General features: G+C 36.3%; 1 protein-coding gene across 1 annotated transcript; it reads left to right on the top strand.

Moving 5' to 3' along the window:
* Positions 1–1,611: 1,611 nt before the first annotated feature.
* LOC132603087 (uncharacterized methyltransferase At2g41040, chloroplastic-like) lies at positions 1,612–14,205 on the top strand. The gene is made up of 8 exons (XM_060315972.1): positions 1,612–1,998; positions 3,612–3,712; positions 3,846–3,986; positions 8,852–8,933; positions 10,324–10,517; positions 10,601–10,712; positions 12,875–12,979; positions 13,824–14,205. Exons 1-8 carry the CDS (start codon positions 1,837–1,839, stop codon positions 13,959–13,961), a joined length of 1,035 nt encoding a protein of 344 aa, XP_060171955.1. The 5' UTR covers positions 1,612–1,836; the 3' UTR covers positions 13,962–14,205.
* The last annotated feature ends 829 nt before the right edge of the window (positions 14,206–15,034 follow it).

Genomic DNA, 15,034 nt, shown 5'->3' on the forward strand with positions numbered 1-15,034 from the left:
TCACTACGATTTATGGGTCTTCCCCTCGAACTAAGCTCATGTGGCTATTACCACGATTCTGAATCGGGTCAATTTTTTAAGATATTTACTATTAATCATACGTTTGATATGGTATGCCAAGAAAAAGAATCTAATCAAAGAAAAAGACAAGAAGAAACACCTCATTAGATTAAGCTAAATTTTCATTAATAGCCACTTCTACTACTTCTCCTTCACTTTCTTTGAATAAGCCTGTATTTTACGGCTTATTGAGAGTAATGTGTATAATTAAAAGCAATAACATATGTTAAGTGGTTAACCCATATTTGAAAACTCGCACAAAGTTTTTCCAAATTTGATCCAGATATATTTTACAAAAACATTTTATTATCTATTCATCTGCTTAATCGAAACATATGTATGAACGAAATTTATCGATAAATTTAAGAGGCTATCGATATATTCCGACAAATAAAATAGGCCATGGGACCTGCATGCTGGACACGTGGACAAAGCACAATATTTTCTGAAGTAAAACTAAAATCAACGTGATGTGGCCAATATTCCTCCTCAATCAAAAGAGTCTACTTCTAGTGAACCAAAAAATGAATCAAAATCATCAAAAATTCCCTCCCTTTCTTCTCTCCATTGTGAAAACACCCATTTACATAGGCTTGTTTATATACCTCTACAACACTCACAGACAATCAAATCAAAAGAAAAGACAAGAAACCCCTCATCAAGTTTAGCTGAATTTATCAAATGGCCACTTCTACTACTGCTTCTCCTTCACTTTCTTTGAATCATCATCGTTCTTTTATTCCAACACAACGTGGATTTCATAAAATATTACACCACGTAGCCCAATAAATGGATTGACGCAGTTGCTACGACACATCTTATTTTAGGGCACTCTTATTTTTAAATTAAATCTGAATTGTTTTTTTTAAAAAAAAAATCTGAAAAAAGTGTTTTTTCTTGTCAAAATGTGAAAAAACTGATTTTTTATAAAAAAAAATTGAAAAACTAATTATTTTTTTAACATGTGGAAAACCTGTTTTTTTAAAATTACATCTGGAAAACTAGATTTTTTTTCACATATAGAAAAGATTAGTCAGTTTTCCACATTTAAAAAAAAAAAATAGGTAAATGTTTAAAGCTTTAATTATAATTAAAGATGTACCCAATTAAAAAATAACACGTGTCAGATTTTATGTTTCTTACTCTCCTAAAGAGAGTGAAATACACTCTCCTTGTCACGTCAGCACTTAGAGTGATAATTATTCCGTTTTAAAATTTTTTTAGAAAGAGTTATAAGACCTAAAAGGTAGAGTGTGTCGTAGCAGCTTTAGCTAAAGTTCAGGAGAACAATATTATGTCTGAGGTGAAAACACTATACAATAATGCATCAATCTTTTATAAAAGAGTGTAATAGTATATAAAAGGCGTTTAATGTGGGCTAAAATGAGTAACAGACTCAAATATGGACTAAAGTGCGTAAATATTTTCTTGAGATTTTTTTTAACCACATACACAAAAAGATTTTCTCTTATTTTTCGATCAAATTTGATTTGCTTATATGATGCGCGCGGGTAAATTGACTAGTTTTCTTATAAAATAGGCTGAGGGACCTGGAAGCTAGAACTAAAATCTAACATGATGTGGCCAATATTCATCCTCAAAACAAAAGAAGAAGAAAAAAATGAATCAAAATCATAAAAAACTCCCTCCCTTTCTTCTCTCCATTGTGAAAACACCTATTTACATAGGCTTATTTATATATCTCTACACTCACAAACAATCTAATCCAAGAAAAAGACAAGAAACCCCTCATAAAGTGTAGCTAAATTACATCAAATGGCCACTTCTCCTTCACTTTCTTTAAATCATCATCGTTCTTCAATTCCAACAACACAAAATGGGGTTTCTTGGAATTCAAGAATTAGTGTTCCTAAACGGTGTTACTCAAGTGGATTGACTTCAAGAATCAAAGCTAGCTCTGTTGTTGCTGTTGAACAGGTAATTCTTGGAATTGGAAAAGTTTGAAACCTTTTTTTTCACAGTACTGATTATATTCTGATTTTTTTTTGATAATATACAATCCAACATAAAATAATATATCCACGTAGCCATATTTTTAATTTACACCCGCATAGCCATTTGTTTTTTGCAACAGTATTTATTTATACATACGATATACTGTAGGCAATGTATTAACCTTGTGAAAAATGTATAATAATGTATAAAAAGGTTAGTTCGGGTAATATTAAAAATATTGGCCATTTCGGGTAAATATTTTCTCCAAATAGACAGAGAGTGTTATTTCCCCCCTTTTTTTTTGGGTAAGCATGAGGAAACCCACAAATTGGAACTTGAATTTATGAATATGGGTCTCTTTTTTGAGCATTAGATGGTCTATTGGTGTTTGGTAATATCACTACTAAAACAACTGGAATTAGCGATGGGCAAATTCTGTAGCTAAACAACGAATTAGCGATGGATCTTTGAATAATTCTGATTAGCTATGAGCATTTTATTGACAGATTGACAAAGTTCGTAGTTAATTCCACCTTTTTTTTTTTTTTTTGTTTGTAGTAGTAGTAATTTTTGTGGGGTTCTTGTTTATTATTATTTTTTCTGGTTCTGCTTAAGTTGTCGGACCATAGACTTAGCGGAAACCAGGATTTTGATTAAGAGTATTTGAAATATAAAGAAGTAAACACACGAAGAAGCTAAGAGATACAACACCTACTGTGTATACGTAAAGAATAATTTTGACCTTATATAGAAGGGAATGTAATTTTCGGAGGAATTTATACCTTGGCTCGGCCCATGCATAGACTGATGATGCATGAAATGGTTTTTGGCTTATTTGCTGCTACATTAATGCAATTATTAGCTAATTGTAACTATAATTTATGTTTGGGAGCTAAGTTTTTTGATGAGTGTGTTGAATGCAATTGGATGCTGGGTAAAATAGAAATGTGTATAAATGATTAAATCAAAATAGTTATCATGTTTTATGGAGGACATGGATTAGGGTAGAAGGTTAGGAGGTGGTTGAGCTTTGTCTCTTAGTTTACTGTTCAATTAGTTTCCAGTACCAGTATTATTCTCTTGTTCTTTGATTTCTGTTACTATCGGTGTTTCCTGTGCTGGGATTATTGTATTTTTTTGCTGTTATTACTGTCATTTATGCCGGATGCTTTGTCATGCTTTCTGAACTACTTTGATTTGCTTTCTTTGAGCCAAGGGTCTATCGGAAACAATCCTCTGCCTACCAAGAAAGGATTACGGTTTGCGTTCACACTACCCTTCTTAGACCCCACTTGTGGGACTACACTGGGTATGTTGTTGTATAAAATTCAGCACACCAAGTACGGTTTGAGGTTATCAGTTTACAATCCGACATAATTAAAATAGGTATAAGTTATGAGCTAGTTTATGTATTATTTTATGGGGGGTGGAAGATGGAATAGCTAACCCATGAATAACTAAACCCTGCAAATCAATTCGCGTAACTCTAACCAGCAATCAAACGACCCCTTAAAGTTTAAAGCTAAATGTGGTTATGTGATACATAACATTTCTTATTCAGTTTATGGTATAATCTTTTCTCCTGTCTTGTTCAGGAATTGAGAACTCCAGCTCAGGATACTAAAGAAGCTGAATTGTTTGCTTGCCCAATTTGTTATGAACCACTTATGAGAAAAGGCCCTTCAGGATTTAACGTGTAAGTTTAGTCCTTTTTTTTTTTTTTTTTAGAATGACGTGTAAGTTTAGTCTTTCAGATAGAAAATGCATAATTGCAGTGATTCGAGGTGTGGCGTAATCGTTGTTTGACTTTCAATTTAATTCACTTACAGACCAACAATCTACAGATCGGGCTTCAAATGTGATAAATGTAATAAGTCATATTCAAGCAAAAATATCTACCTTGATCTCACTGTGACTTCCGGAACAAAAGAATATAGAGAATCTAAGCCAACTCGGACTGAGCTATTCAGGTATCATAGCGCTGTTCAAATTTCATGTAGTTGCTTGATTAAATAATTTCCAGTTTTATTGGTACTGATTGATTGTTAATTGCCAATTAGTTTTTGGGCTCTGAAAATATTTGCCTAAAAAATGTTGACTCTAGTTTGACGTCAGTATCTTTTCATACCCCCTCTGTTACATATCGTTTTGTTCTGGTAAACACCACACAGATAAGCAAAAGCATTGGTATCGGTGTGTAGCTTTACTTCTTTTACATACTTAATAGCTATCCCATTTTTAGGCATGGACCTTGGACTGTTAGACATTTACATTTGAGCTTGAAATAAAAATCCTGTAATCTTTAAAATGGGTAGAGAGGTTGTTTCCGATAGACCCTCGATCCATTAGGAGAAAAAGAATAAAATCGAATTGAGCGTACCGGGGATAAACTTCTTCAGTTGTTTTTTTGTCTTTTGAATATATACAAACAACTTTAATACCAAGATAGTTTTGCACGACTTTGAATATCTTTTTTGTTCTAATATATTGGAACCAAGGTACTTTTTTTTCCACTTGTTTGGCATCATTCCACATGTTAAATGACATTGGATAGCTTGGTTTACGGTACTACAATCTCTCCAAGGCACTTCCAAGAATTCTATAAGAATAACTATCTGATCCATAATGATGAAGATCTGTAAAGTTATCCTTGTAATTTCTGTTGGAAAATTTATCGAAATGGCACGCCATCTCCTCTTTATTGCCCGTTTCTCCTATCAAATCTGGACAGAAAGCTTCTTTGATACACATAACTTGATTCATATCTTTACTAATCTTCTTCTCTCAGTCATAATAGCTTATGCGTTTCTTTGTTCTCTTCTTTTTTTTTTTATTTTTTTTATTTTTTATGATGACATGGGAACCCGCAGCCGCTACCCTTTGGGTGCGCACAAGGTAAACCCAGCTCCTGTGCAATAGCTCGCAAACCACACAGGAGAGGTAAACCGCACTAGGCAAGCGTTTCTTTGTTCTCTTCTTGTGTCCTTAGCTTTTGGTACAAGTCATTGTAAAGTTTTACCACAACTTTGCCAGCCTCTTTTTTAGCTTCTCTCGTAGCTCACATATACTCTTCAAAGGCTCCTTCATTTTCTCTATTGGTGACATCCTTTATTACTCTTCTTTTGCTTTAACAGCTCTGTGCACCTCCTACTTCTACCACCATAAGCCTAAAACCTCCCTTGCTACTTTTTCAATGCAACTTGTCATTTTTTTTTTTTTGATAACTGTGGTGCCGGGCTAGCTTGCACACCTCAACTAATTCCATGGGATACCTTCCACCTCCCACCAACAACAGGTACTAGTAACTCTGTCCACCAAGGCTAGGACAAATGGGAAGAAATCACGTAGTGTTTTTGTATTTGCTCGATTTGAACCTAAGACCTCTTAGTTTTGAACCGACTTCATTGACAACTAGGCCACACCCTGCGGTGCAATGCACTTCTACTGGACATCTGTACTTGCATCCAAGTCCATGCTCCCTCACTCAATAGGTTGTCCATAAAAGCTACTTCCTCCTTTTTCAAATTATGTGGTGTAGCTTTACTAAGAGGCACAAAGTTTAAAGGAAGAAGAAAGATGTCACGCCCCGAACCATGGCCTGGGCGAAACACGGCACTCGGTGCCTTACTGCATGTGACCGAGCGAACCACATGGCTTGCTGAATCATCATAAGGCATAACATGAGCAGAATATAACGTGAATGCATGATGAGCCTTTATAAAACATAGTAAGTCATAATACTTAATAAAAATACTTGTTTAAACATGAGTGCGGAAATAACATGAATGAGCCAAAATGACTATACGACTCCGAATGTCTGACATAACATAACTGACTTGTCTAGTCTACGAAACCTCTATCATGAGTCTGACTGGGAAACATACTTACTGGGACAAGGCCCCGCAGCATACCTTTAAATGCATGACTAGTAAAATAAAGATAACTGACTAAACCCCGAATGAGATGGGGCTCACCAATGAGCTGATACTAGCAAATCCTACTAAGCAGATGCGACGTCCTGTAAAATACGTACCTGCATCGTGAAATGCAGGCCCCCGGGCAATAAAAGGGGACGTCAGCACATTGAATGTACTGGTATGTAAAGCAACTGAAAGAAATAACATGGGACATGGAATAACATGATAAGAACTGAAACTGAAAACCTGGACATGAACATGAGCATGAGCATGAGTACATATATATATATATATATATAACATAAGTAAAATATGATAAGTGGGGAGAGCATTTCATAAACCGACATGTGATATCACCACGTGGGTACGTGGAGTCTGGTACCTCGCCGGACCAGCAGAGCCCCCATACCTTGCCAGGGTATGAGGTGGTATCGTGCCTGATGGATCCATTCAGTGTAAAATTAAGGTATCGTCCTAACTGGGCGGAGCGATCCTTGTCCTATGGTGGCTACATAGTTTCAGGCTATCTGAGCCTTCTCGGTAATTCGTGCAACTCCCAAAAACATGAACATAATATAGTTGGCTAAGAAGCCCATGATTTTCGTGAATTAACTTGTACTTGTCTTGTAATCATGATTTCACGAAATAACTTGTAAACATGGTTTCATGAAATAAATTGTATTTAGTATGTATGTATCTAGTATCATAGCATGAAAGTAATTATATAATACAGTTGCATGAAAACTTGTAAACATGTAGGATATTCATGAAACAATCATTCTTAGTCAAAAACATGCATGCAAGAACTCATGGAATACAAGATATGGGTTTTCATAGATTACGGACGGATTCTCAATAATCATAAAGAAATATTAAGAACTCAATGATGGAATTATAACAATTCATACATAATATAATCATGGACATGGACATGGACCTAGGGTTATTATGAGCATGGTATAGAAATCCTAGTTTTAGTAGAGAATCATAATTTTATGGATTATGAGGCGTGGGGAAGAACAATGATGTTCCCACACGTAGATAGTAACTCTACATACCTTAAATCGCTCCAAAACTTGAATTAAAGACTTGAGCTTTGAAGAAAATTTCCAAAATCTTGAATTCTTGAACCTTGAGATGGATTTTCTTGAAAACCCTAGTTTTAGAATGATAATTTCTTGTTTAGATTACAAGGATAGGTATTAGAATTGAGTTGGAATAATTAGAGTAGGCTTACTTTGGTGTTCTTGATGACGGAAGAGGGTAGGAAGTTTGAAGGAATGAAAAATAATGATTTGAACTGATATGGACGAATATATACTGTTCTGGAAAAATAATTTTTTCGGCCCAGTTAAATACTGGCCGTATTTTGAAATACGGACAGCACTGCCTCTCTTCAGTAAAATAGCCATAACTCTTTGCACAGATATCCGTTTGACCCCCATAATATACCGTTGGAAAAGTATTTCAAAGCTCTACAACTTTCCTGAAGGAAGTTTTCCCAAATTCCAAATACGTTTTGAAATACGGGCCGTATTTTGAAATACGGTCTGTATTTAACCATTTGACATCAAATTGCCAAATTCCAGAATGCTCAGAAATCCTCGGTTTCAGTTTACGACTTGGATTACGGGCCGTATACTGAAATACGGTCACTATTCATGGGTGTAAACCACTATCTTATAACTAAACAGGGAAATTTCAATTTTCACGTTCTTTATCTGATTTTCTAAGTCTAGGATCATGGTCAAAGCTTAGGTTAAAGGTTCGGGGTGTTACAAAAGACTTTTGGAACTTATGGTTATAAACATGCCATGAAACTTTTGCTGTCTATAAAAGCGTGCCATTAAGCGTAATATGGGAAGTTTAATGTTAAATTTACTTCCAATTATAGGAAGGTGCCATTCTTTTTGGAACAAACTAATAAGGAAATAGTGTCACATAAAATGGAATGGAGGGAGTATTTGGTATTTGGAAAAAATGTTACTCTCTCCGTCCCAATTAAAGTGAAGGTGTTTGACTGGGCGTGAAGTTTAAGAGAAAATGAAAGATTTTTGAAACTTGTGGTCTAGAATAAGCCATAGAACTTTCTGTGGCTATAAATCATTTTATTTAGGGTAAAATGGGAAGATGAAATTAAATTGTTACTAAAATATGGAAATATGTCATTCTTGTAATGATTTCTCTATTATTTGATATGTCTGCTTTACTGCTGGATTTTTTTGGCTAAAACTGTTTTGATATGCGTTACTTGAGCCGAGGATCTTTTGGAAACAACCTCTCTACCTCCATGAGGCAGGTGTAAGGTCTGCCGTACACTCTACCCTACCTAGATCCCACCTTGTGGGATTACACTGGGTATGTTATTGTCATTTTTTTGGGACTGACAAAAATGGAAAGAATGTCACATAAATTAGGACGGAGGGAGCAGTTTCTAAGTCGTCATACCCTCTCTATTCAATTGGTTGTTTGTATATGCTGTTTGTTTCTAGCAATTAATTTTCTAGCTAAAAGTCTATTTGTTCTTAGCCCCTTGCTGCTGTTGTCTTTCTCTTGATCTATAACATTTTATCTTTTGATTTTCATTTCTTTGGTTGTTTTAGTCGAGTTATGCTTTTCTTCTCTATTACTGGAAGCACCTTCTGGCTAGTCTGTTCACAATATTTGCCTTGATTTGATTTTCACCCCATTTCTATTACAAGTTTACAACTATCATATCCGAAGTAAAATTTATTGATTTATGAAAAAACGGTTTATCTCCTTATTCTACTTCTTTTTGTTGGGCTCCTGATATATCAAGTTAAAGCTTGTAATAGAGGCGTTTCAGAATTCGTGTGTTGTTTTTAGATATTCCAAAAAATTTATTTAGATATTCCAAAAAATTTATTTCTAATTGCTGACGCTCTTACCTTTCCAAGGAGTCCAGTTGTTTCATTCCTGTATGAGAGAGGCTGGCGTCAAAGTTTTAACCAAGGTGGTTTTCCTGGTCCTGATGAAGAGGTAAATTTTAATTACTATGATTAGATTTATCTTACATTTATTGGTTGGATAACTAAGCATTAACTAAATTTTTCACCTTCCTCGATGTAAAAGAGGTTGTCACCTAACCCGCAAGGGTGGCTCAGTTGGTTGAGCATGGGGCTTTCATAATGGAGGTCTCAGGTTCGAAACCCCCTGCCTACGATAGCAGGGGATTTGCCTTCTGGGTCGAGCTAGTCGCACAGGGCTTGCCTAGTGCGGGTTACCTTTCTTGTGTGGTTTGCGAGCTATTGCACAGGAGCTGGGTTTACCCTGTGCGCACCCAAAGGGTAGCGGCTGCGGGTTCCCATGTCATCAAAAAAAAAAAAGAAGAGGTTGTCACCTATCCATTAATTTCTCCATATTGTAGTATATTAGGGGCTTAATGAAATAAAACATGCTACACTTAGGGTATGTTCGGTATAGAGGAAAATGTTTTCCAAGGAAAATGTTTTTTTGGAAAATAAATGAATTTCTACTTATTTTCTCATGTTCGGTTGGGTAGTGGAAAATAAGTGAATTTCTTACTTATTTTCTCATGTTCGGTTGGTTGGTAGAAAATATTTTTCGGAAGATACCACCCACGCCCCACCAACCCCACCCTAACCCCACCACCCACCCCCCAACCAAATCCCACCCCCACCCAACCACCACCCTCCAACGCACTTCATCTTCACCTACCCCTACCCCACACCACCGCTTTATCCAACCCTCCTACCCCCTCCCAAATTTTCTATTTCATATATTTTATTTTACTTTTATAAAAAATGGAATTTTTTTTCTTATCCATCCCACCAACACCCCCACCCCCTAACTACAACCAGCCCCCACCACCCACCCCATACCAAATTTAACCACGCAATCTTTCCATTTTTATAAATTTTTTATATAGGTAAAATTTAAATATGAAGTAGAAAATTCGGGAGTGGGGGTGGGGGATGGGGTGGTGGGTGGGGGAGCTGCATGGGGCTGTGGGAGTTGTTGGGGTTTGGTGGTTGGGGGTGGTAGGGTGGTCGTTGAAATGCTAATTGTGGACTTGTTTTCCCTACTTTTATTAGGGAAGTCATTTTTCCCATTTTTAAGGAACTTGTTTTCCTAAAGAAAATGTTTTCCAAGAATTTTAACCAAACGAACATGAGAAAATTGAATTTCCTTCATACCCAACACACCCTTAGGGTGTGTTTGGTAGGAAGGGAAATGTTTTCTTGAAAAATAAGTGGTTTTCTTACTTATTTTCTAGGATTTGGTAAGTAAGCAAAAAAATATTGCCCCAAGATCATTTATATGTAATTGGAAAACATTATGGGGGTGGTGGGTTGGTCAAGTGGTGGAAGTCACTAAGAATATGATTGTTCTTTTGATATTTATGCAGTTTAATATGGCTCAAGAGTACTTTAAAGTGGCTGAAGGTGGAGTTCTTGTAGATGTTAGCTGTGGCAGCGGATTGTTTTCCAGGAAATTTGCCAAATCTAGGGCCTATTCAAGAGTCATTGCACTTGACTTTTCTGAAAACATGCTTCGCCAGTGTTATGATTTCGTCAAGACTGATGAAAGTATCTTAAGCTCGTAAGTTATTTTGATTGAAATTCTCATTAATTTGGAGTTATCTTTCAAGAAAGATATAATTGAACTTCTCTTTGTATTTGCAGCAATCTAGCTCTTGTAAGGGCAGATGTTTCCAGATTACCCTTCTTTTCAGGATCAGTCGATGCTGTACACGCAGGTGCTGCCTTGCATTGCTGGCCATCTCCATCCAATGCAGTAAGTTGTCTAAATTTTAATCTTTCTTGAAAAAATCACCTTTGACTTAATAGATAAACTACTGCACAATCCCAAACTAGTCAAGTTCAGCTATATCAGTCCTTTATACCATTCCGCTCTATCTGATCCATAACTCCATTCTATTCCGATACAACAATAACTACACCTCAGTCCCAATCAAGTTAAGGTCTGCTATATGAATGACTATTTCTTCATTTAAGCTCATATCATATCATCATAATAAAATAAAAGTGAAAAGTAAGTTTAAAAAAGTTGTATAAATAATAATAAGGGCAAAGGGTCAAATTTTCCCCTAAACTATATGAAATAGAACACATTTTTCCCTCTATTAATAGGTAGGGTTAAATGTGGCCTCTCCGTTATTAAAATGGGCTAAATATGCTCTTATTTTCAAATGATGGAAGCCTAGCATCCGGTGATGCCACTTGTCCCGCAATTAAGGATTAATTTTGATTTAAACGGAGGGTAAATTTGAACCTTTCGCATAGTTCAGGAGCAAATTTGATGTTTCTCCCTAATCTTGTTTTTTTTCTATTCCTCCTTTTTCTCTTCCCACCACTACCGTCGCTCGTTCTTCCTCCATCCTTTGACCCCTATGCAGCTATACACTTGCATTAAAATAGTATATATGTTGCAGGTTCGACGTTTAGCGCCTCCCCTCCTGGTGGAGGTGGTTGTGGGGTAGTGGGAAGAGAGAAAGATAAAGGAAAAGGGAGTAGAAGATAGTAGCAATGGCGGTGGGGAGAGACAAGAAGAAAGGAGGAAGAAAGGTAATTGGTGGTGGAGGTAGTGGCAGGGAAAGAGAAAGGAGGAAAAAAAAAAAAAAGTTAAAAACTCAAAATTAGAGAGAAGGGTCAAATTTTCCCCTGAACTATGCGAAAGGTTCAAATTTGCCTTCCGTTTAAAAAGAAATCTTTAATTGCGGGGCACGTGGCATCACCTGGCGCTAAGCTTCCGCCGTTTGAAAATAAGTGCAAATTTAGCCAATTTTAGTAATGGCAATGGCATATTTGACCCCGACTATCAACGGAAGGCAAATTTGTTTTTCGCATAGTTCACGGGCAAATTTGAACCTTTGCCCTAAAAATAATAATATTATTATAAGGTTAATTAGGTGTCTTATTTGACTAGAGCTTCTCGCACACTTAACCCTGCATTGACATTAGGTTTCGAACTAGACTAAAAGGTCTCGTGCAAAAGCTAGAGCTAGTATAAGTGTTCCAAAACTAAGTTTTAATTCCAACTAGTTAGTATGCCTGTATGGATCCTTTGTTTCCATTATGTTATGTTGTTAGTTAATTCTACATTCATTCCAATAGCTTGTATGTCCTTGTACTTTAATATTGATGATATGAGTTTTACGCTTCGGGCTTGTTTTTCGTACTTGGGATTAACTTTACGGTTACTTAACCATGTCAATTGGGATTGAATTGGTAGATCTATTTCAGTTGAAGCTGCAATATATATGGCCCTCTAGCTTCTGCTGTTGCCAAATTAAAATCTCAATTGGTCCAAAATTGAACATCCAGCTTTGTCTTTTGGGCCTTTCCAATATAATACCTATTTTCATAAAACAAATAGTAGTACAAGTTTACAGTAATTGTACTCATGGCGTCACTTTTACCTATTTTCATAAAACCCGAGAGTTCATGCCCCCTTATACGCACCCATTTACAACTTAAAAACTGATTTTGGGTAAAGGGATTATCTTTTTAGGATACTGACCTTGAGGCCCTAAGAGTCTGAAAATGTTTATAGAAACGTGAGCTCATTTTAAGGGCAGGAAATGGAAGAGGAATTACATAATTTGTACACCACGTCCTGAGTATTAGCTGATGATAAGTATTTCATAACCAAGTTAGTTTTGGGAAACTTAAACCAGGAGCAAGTGATGTGGTCCGGGTAAACAGCTTAATCATTTCTATGTCTACCTATAGTTGTGGTATTTGCTTACGCCAATGTCTTATTCTTGATGAGCCAGTGGACCCTTTAATGACTTTTGGTTGTAATATTGAAATTTGGATTCCTTTCTTTAGTCTTAAATTTTTGCTGCTTACCAAAGTTCAGTGATTTTATGGCATTCCCAAATCATTGAATGAAGTTGAGCTTTGAACTAATGATGCCGTCTGTTTGTCTGTCAGATTGCTGAAATTAACCGGATTTTGCGTAGTGGGGGTGTGTTTGTTGGTACTACATTTCTTCGAGTTAATCCTACAGCTCCTACGATATTGAAGGCTTTGCTGCAGGTGAATTTTGTTTTCCATTTTATGATTAGACTCAATTTTCTCCATTTTACACTTCACATGAAATTGATTGATTATACTTGTCAAAGAATACAAACTAGTTACAAACACATAATAGATGTTGCAGAGTCTTCAGAAATGTAGACGAGTGCGTGTGGGATTCTCCAAAACTAGTGCATTTTTGGAGAATCCAACACGGGTGCAGCAACATTTTTGGAGAGTCCGAGCAACATGTAATGCAACATAAAATTATTCGGCTTTCTTCCCACTAGAACACTTACCTATATTAGAAGCTGCTAGACACTAACCAAAAAGTGCTAATATAGGGTGTGTTTTGGTATGAAGGAAAATGTTTTCTTGGAAAGCAAGTGGATTTCTTACTTATTTTCTGGTGCTGGGTAACTAAGCAAAAAAAAAAAAAAATTATTCGCAAGAGCATTTATATGTAATGTAGCAAAACACTATAGGGGTGGGATGGGATGGAGCGTGGGGGTTCAAGGGTGGCGGGGCATTGGATGGATCGGGAGAAGACAATGAATATGAAATGTCATTTATGGAACTTGTTTTCCCTACTTCCATTAGGGAAGTCATTCTCCTTATTTTTAAGGAACTTGTTTTTTCTAGATAAAATATTTTCCAAAACATATTGACCAATCAAACATGAGAAAATTGGAATGAAAAATGTTTTCCTCCATACCAAACACGCATTGTCATCTATCCAGTCTAACAGTTAGCATGACAAACCGGAAAAATCTATGGTCAAGACTCATAATAGTGGAAAAGGGCTCGTATCTTATAGATGATTGTTTTTGTCGAGATATGAAAGTGACTTTCCTTTTGATCGCAGGGTGCTGGACAATCCAGTCTAACTTACAACTTTTTTACTGAAGAGGAGATTGAAGACTTGGTGACAACCTGCGGTCTTGTCAACTATACCAGTAAAGTTCAGGGCTCTTTTATCATGTTTTCCGCACAAAAATGCTGATCTTTGGCTGGTTTAAAGCACATTATTTTCCCTGTTTTGGTATATAATTGTACTCATTTCGATGTGCAATGTATCTCAACCTGTAGATAATAGTAAAGTTGATTCCGGCAGTTAAAGATCATTCTTTATTGTGAATAATACTGCTGTTTAAGACAATGTAACTGGACACTATCAGCGCACATGTAATATGCATTTATGGTACTTGCCATCACAGGTTTATTGGAATCTACTTCTATATTTTTAATAGTCCTGAATTCAGCTTCTTAATTCAGATAGTATCTATATTATGATGCTAATTATTTTCCTTCAAAAAAAAAAAAAATGAGGGAAGAAGAAGAAGAAGGAAGAAACATCTTTGGTCTGTGGAGAAGTAAGGATTAGTATGCACATCCACCCAAGGTGTGACTAACGGTCAGTGAACTGGATGAAAATCTTGGGAGATTCAAGTTCCAGTAGAGAAAAACCGTTTACTGATTTCTTCTCTGTTGCTTAAGCTTTGGAGTATAGAGTTATCTCGGTACATATGCTGATGCAAAGATAACATGTATCAAGTGAAATAGTTGAGGTGTGCTCAAGTGAAATAGTTAAGGTGTGCTCGAGCTGAGTTCGAACAACACTACTATAAAAAATTGATTAGTATGTGATTGGATGCAGAAAAATATCTACGTCATCGATTATTGGCTAGTTTGTTGAGGAATCTGCACACTGTAAAATAATGGTATCATCATATATTGTAAGTATGTCTGCCTGAATGACCCTTGCTGGAACTGTTTAAGGCTTTAGCCTGTGTGACCCTTGCTGGAACTGTTTAAGGCTTTAGCTACACAATCTTCATTTCCCAATAACGCATTTATAAATAAATGTACTATCGTATACTGCCGGATGTAGGTTCTGTTTCGGGGATTCATCCTGTCCTGCAGTCGACGAATTAGAGACCGCAATGACACTGTGGGCGAGCACGAATAGAGATGGTAATGGGGCGGGGCGGGGTTATATTTATTCTCATGGACTTCATGCTTTCAACCAAATATATGCCCTAATCTCATGTAAAAATGTTTAAAGTTTGGCCTTGC

The sequence above is a fragment of the Lycium barbarum genome, chromosome 7 (genome assembly GCF_019175385.1).
Source record: "Lycium barbarum isolate Lr01 chromosome 7, ASM1917538v2, whole genome shotgun sequence".
NCBI lineage: Eukaryota > Viridiplantae > Streptophyta > Magnoliopsida > Solanales > Solanaceae > Lycium > Lycium barbarum.